The sequence below is a fragment of the Pygoscelis adeliae genome, unplaced genomic scaffold, assembly GCF_000699105.1.
Source record: "Pygoscelis adeliae isolate BGI_AS28 unplaced genomic scaffold, ASM69910v1 Scaffold263, whole genome shotgun sequence".
Lineage (NCBI taxonomy): Eukaryota > Metazoa > Chordata > Aves > Sphenisciformes > Spheniscidae > Pygoscelis > Pygoscelis adeliae.
The window spans coordinates 1,154,633-1,160,406 of NW_008824552.1; the positions used below are offsets into that span (position 1 = coordinate 1,154,633).

The window sequence follows — 5,774 nt, forward strand, 5'->3', positions numbered from 1 at the left end:
AGAGCGGTTGTTAGCAGTTATGCGCAGCCCAGAGAGAGCTCCAACATACACAGCAGCTGGTTCAAGCCAACCTTGAGGGAGCCGGTGGAACATAGATGTGTTTTCCTGAAAACCGAGATCAGAGCTAATACCCCTGATCTTGGTTAGAGCTCAATTTTAGCTCCGTTTCCATCTCATTTAACTTCTGAAGGATGTGGATGTTACAGTAATAAAGTGAAATGCACCCAGAAATGTGTCTGCTAATAAGCCAAACTAACCAAGACGGCTTAGGATGAAACTGAAAGGCAACACATTTAACAAGGAGAGAAGGAAATATGTGTTAAGGCAGTTGTGTTGCCAGGATCAGATGCCAGTTACTGATGCAGCCAGCTAGAAAGTTGTTTTATGGGAATGAATAACATTTATGACTACCCTAAGCAGGTCATAAAGATACAAAGAGAGTTACACACCAGGCTTCTGCTGATCGCTGTGGGTGCTTGGGGAAGAAGAGCACAGCCCTGTACGATGCATGGCAGCATTTGCTTTTTGCTTTTTCACCTGGAAACATTGGAAATTGCACACTAGAAGAACCAATGGGGTCTTTGGGGTGTTGTTGGTTTCTTCCATGGTAACATAAGTGCCGGTGCTAGTGGATCCCTTCCCAGTTTTGACCACGGTACTCTCTCTGCACATACTCTCACCGTGCTTCTGCGTTACGTTTTTGGAGACTAGAGAAACAGACTTATCTACGTGCAACAGTGATGGAATTGGTGGAGGCCCTTGGCGTTAACTCTAAGGGAAAGCATCTGTTTTGCAAACTTGGTGGCTTTTCCCTAGGCCTTGCAGGGGATTTTCTCTGTAATTAATTACATGACATTTAGCATAATCCTTAGAGAGTGTGTGAGACAGATGCTGAATGCAAAACACTGATAACACCAGCTTCACTTTTTTTTTTCCTGAATACCACAGTCTTGGAAGATCCAGCTTTCTGTTATCGTGGAACTGATGGGTCATTTTTCACTCTGTTGGGAGGTCCCTCCTCTTCGTTCTTCAGCAAAAAACCTTCCCATGAGGATTTACACATTCAGTCAACTTGGCATATGCCTCAGGAGCTTTGTCCAGGCTCCCCTAGATGATGGAGAGAAATGCGCACTTCTAGGGGGTGTTTCTTCCCACCTACCTTAAACACCTACTTTAGATGAGATAAATCACTCTTCATAGTCGCCCATCTTTCTCACCAGCTTAAACTAAGCACCTATTGACAGGTAGCTAAAATTAAGTCAGAAGAACACAGGCCAAAGCATTCACTGGACTGGAGGTAGTGGAGAAATTAATATTGACCTGAAGGTTAACTTTTTTGTGGGTTTTAATGCCTTTTTGCATGTGCTTGTCTCCTCAGAGCTCTGTCCAAGACTCCTTCGGCTTTGGCCCTGAATCAAACCCAGCACTGCAAGCAGCTCGAAGGCTTGGTGGTGTCCCAGGTGCAGCTGTGCCGCAGCAACCTGGAGCTAATGCAGACCATCATCCAGGCGGCACGGGAAGTGATAAAGACCTGCCGTAAAACTTTCTCAGACATGCGGTGGAACTGCTCTTCCATTGAACTGGCTCCTAACTACCTGCTGGACTTAGAGAGAGGTAAACAGCACTGCTGGCTCAGCCGGGGACATGAGTGAGTAGAGTCGGCCAGTGTGTGTGTATGCGAGCTGGGGCTGGGAAGGGTCTTGCTACCAGGGGGAACGTGGAGGGATTACATAGCCTAGTTGTCATGTTCTCTGAGACCATGTTCATCGTTATGGTGCCAGTCATGCCCAGGAGCTCTCGAGTCCAGGACCTGGTCTCCCACAGCTCTGACAAAGCATGCCACCAGTCTGGTCTGCTCGTCTCATTAGGAGTCATGGTGCACTTGCTCACAGCCATGGAGCTGCTGCATGCAGGCTTGTCAAGCAGCACACGCTACGCGTGAGGCTGCACAGTCAGCTTTCGCGGGTCAGAGCATCCTTGCACGCTCGTGCCGCAGCTCTGTGGCCTCCCACCACCTCCGCCAGCTCCATGCATGCCAGCTCCATGACCTGCCAGCAAGCAGCATCCAGCACCGGGTCAAAAGGAGGCAGGAGAGCCCATGGGGGGGACTTCTTCACATGCTCCAAGAGCAGATCACACCACGATGGACAAGTTGCATAAGTCCATGTGCCTCCTTGCCCTGCTGGGGTGTTGCTTCGTGTTGAGGAGCTCACTTAGGAGATGTGTTCCAAGCTGGTGATGCCATGGGAGGTCTCAGCTGCAGTGAGTTGGTGTGTTTGCTGCTCTGTGGGCACAGATTGTGTGAGTCTCTTTTTGGGCAACGTTTAGCTGTCCCAGGAGGCTGAGCTGGAGTTCTTGTCTCTTCCAGGCACAAGGGAGTCAGCATTTGTGTATGCCCTTTCTGCTGCTGCCATCAGCCACACCATTGCCAGAGCCTGCACCACCGGGGACCTCCCTGGCTGTTCCTGTGGTCCCATCCCAGGTGAGACACCTGGACCTGGGTATCGATGGGGAGGATGTGCAGACAACCTCAACTATGGTCTTATCATGGGGTCCAAATTTTCAGATGCTCCCATGAAGATGAAAAAATCAGGATCACAAGCCAATAAACTGATGCATCTGCACAACAGTGAAGTAGGGAGACAGGTAACAAATCCACGAGAGTTATTGTAATTGTACAATCCTCTGTAGTGGTCGGTCGCTCTGTGAGGTTCAGTGTCTCTATCAGCTAGCAAAAGGAGCAGGTTTCTCCCAGATTGCTCTGAACTCCTTTGGCCTGCTGAAGACTGTGGCTATATAACTCACGCTGGGACTCAGGAGGTCCCGAATGCTGTTATCAGCCCTATATAACCGTGGGTGGGATGTCTCATTGCCACCCTTTCCACAGCCAAGGATGGCTCTGGCTTGCTTACCCATGGAGGTGTGGTGGGGATGGGTCCCATCGTGCTCTGCCAAGGGCGTTGCGCAGGCGAAGTGCCGTGTAAGTGTGGAGGATTATCATCTGCCAGACACATCCAGCAGCAGCTGCCTCCCAGCCATCCCTGCAGCCAGGAGGGCTGATTTTTCCTTTTCAAACTGCTTCGCTAGTGATTATTCCCGTATCTGGCAGAAGCCGCTTTTAACAGCTTGGATCTAGTGGAGGGATAATGCTAACCACGCGCAGTGCTTGGTGTGCACCGAGGTGCAAAACCCCATCGCAGCCCTCCATGCAGCGGGAGAAATGGGTGGGGGACTGTAAAGCTGACCCCTGCCCCCATCTCTGGGGCTGCAGCGGTTCCCTAGGCTGGTCCTACCGCACAGCTTAGTCCTTCCAGGGCTGCCTGTGCTTGGGGGTTGGAGCGGATAAAACTTGGAGCCTGTTGAGCTCATTGGCAGCTGACTGTGTAGCCACAGGCTGAACTCACCTTTGCAGAGCACAACCATGCCGAACTTGCCTCCCCTGGGTGTTTTTCTCTACCGTTCCCACTCTATCTGTTTTTTTTATTTTCCTAATGTCTTGAGTTTTTGTTTTAATTGCAATGGGCACATTTTTGTTTGGGGCACAGCGTTGCCATGGCTGGTGCATTCACCCCTTCCCGGCAGCGTCCTGCCATGTCCTACAGAAATGAGAGTAGTGCAGAACCAAAGTAAAAGGCTGTTTTGGCCCCATGGCCAGCAGAAAGGCAGGGTGAGGGTGCTCTGAATTCATCAGAGCCTTGACATCTCTGTTACCCAAAGCTGCTGGAGGCAGAAATGGATGTTAATTATCTACTTATGGATTGCTTTGATTTTCAGCTCCTTAGGAATTTAGAGGGTGGAAACGCAGCCCTGTGTAGATATCTGATCAAAATTCAAAATACTCTTCTGTCTGCTGGCCGCAAAGGTGCCTTGGTGAAAGTAATCCTGGGCTGATCGTGATCACCAAGGAGCTGTGGGATCTCATTCCCTTTGCACAGTAGCTACTCTAGAGTGACTGTGCAGAAATCAGAGCAGCAGTCCTTCCCTACAGCAGTCCATGCTAAGAAAGTGCCTTCTTTAGCAAGCTTGTGGGTTGTTTGGAGGTAAGAGAAGGGCATGTCCTAACAACTCCTGCATTCCTTTTCGCAGGTCTTGAAAGCCTCTCTTGAAATGAAATGTAAGTGCCATGGAGTTTCTGGGTCATGCTCTATCAAGACCTGTTGGAAAGGCCTTCAAGAGCTGCGAGACATTGCATTGGACCTCAAAAACAAGTATTTATCAGCCACCAAGGTCGTTCACCGGCCCATGGGCACACGCAAATACCTCGTGCCAAAGGATATTGATATCAGGCCGGTTAAAGAGACGGAGCTGATTTACCTGCAGAGCTCACCCGATTTCTGCATGAAGAACGAGAAAGTGGGGTCACACGGGACCCAGGACAGGTGAGGGTTTCTGCAGCGGGTGCTGACTATGCTCTGAGCCCCAAAGAAGGAAGGGGAAGAGGGGAACATGTATGAATAAGAGGCAAATAATTGGGGAGGTAGCACATGCGTGCAGGTAAAGGACATCTCTAACAGACGGTATGGTCTACAGATGCCCAAGCCTATTAGTGGTGGCTGTGGCCAAGACAAGGCTGCAGACACCTTTTGCGTTATACAGGCAGGCACAAGATACCTTTTGAAATCCCCTAAGCGGCTCACCTCTGCAGAAACTTCTAGTGATCCGGCAGCTGGTTTTTACTGTGTTGAGTCTCTCTAAATCATTTCTTGCAGTCATTGCGGGTGTGATGAGTTGTCACTCTACTTTAAGACTCCTCTAAGTCGGCAAGTGTTAACCCAATTAGGACCAGTGCTCCCAGGCAGCCTTAAAAAAGCCCTGTAAACTACAAAGGTGAATTTTTAGGATTTTTCTTCCACTGCATTTTAAAAATGCAGGTGTGTTTGTATTGCTCATGTCTGTGCAGAGAAATGTCTTTATCCCATTAATATTAGTGATTTAAGGTCATCATACCCAACCTCCACTGGGGACAGTGCTGTCCCTTTCACAGGCAGCAGACATGCCTGTCTCTTCCCAGGATCTGTTTAATTCCCTCCAAGACAAACCAATTCCACATTTCAGCAGTCTGAGCATCTCTAAGTGGGCAGCAGACCCTTCGACAGCCAAATAATGGTGTGTTTCCAGGATTTTGCAGAATTTCCAGATTTTTTTGTTAGGTGGCTGCAATGGCTGGATTTCAAGCTGCCTCAGTTGCAGTCTGCTGGCTTGGCTTTCTTCAGAAAGTTCTCGTAATTATTCTTTGCTCTTTGTGTTACTTTGTGGTGGAGACTCAGGCAGTCAAGCTGCAAGGAGCATGCGCCTGCCCTTTTGTGGGGTGTCTTCATTTTAACTCTTCTTGGACATAGTGGTATTTGGACCGCTTTGGTTCAATGGAGAGAAGGTTTTGCTGTAATGGAAATGAAGTAGATGACCCAAATGCAGAAAAGATACTCTTTGGATACCTTTGATTCATACGAAGTATTTGGTGAGGGGACTTCAGAAGATATCCTTTGGCAACGACCATTTAATCTGGAACCACAACTCTGTAGACAATATATGAGCATTTATCCGGTGGAGCTGATCAGGAGATGAGGACAGTTGAGTGAGACAAGTGTGTCCTTTTTGTCCTCTGAGGTTTTGTGGCAGTTACAGTTTTGTATCCTCCATTAGGACCAAAACCAATGGTCGGACTGCTCTACAGCAGTGTTTATCTGGCAGCTCTGTGGTGGGAACACCAGGCTGATGTTCATCGCCGGCCCAGCAGTGGAGCAGTAATTAGCAAGTGAAGACGTTTATGGGTC

The 5,774-nt window shown here is 49.0% G+C and overlaps 1 protein-coding gene across 1 annotated transcript in view; it reads left to right on the plus strand.

Moving 5' to 3' along the window:
- Nucleotides 1–5,774, plus strand: part of WNT11 (wingless-type MMTV integration site family, member 11) — a 23,636-nt gene that overhangs the window by 8,175 nt on the left and 9,687 nt on the right. Inside the window, exons 2-4 of the mRNA XM_009321940.1 lie at nucleotides 1,379–1,614; nucleotides 2,369–2,646; nucleotides 4,087–4,379. Coding sequence (XP_009320215.1) covers nucleotides 1,379–1,614; nucleotides 2,369–2,646; nucleotides 4,087–4,379 — 807 coding nt within the window. The remainder of the gene's footprint in view (nucleotides 1–1,378; nucleotides 1,615–2,368; nucleotides 2,647–4,086; nucleotides 4,380–5,774) is intronic.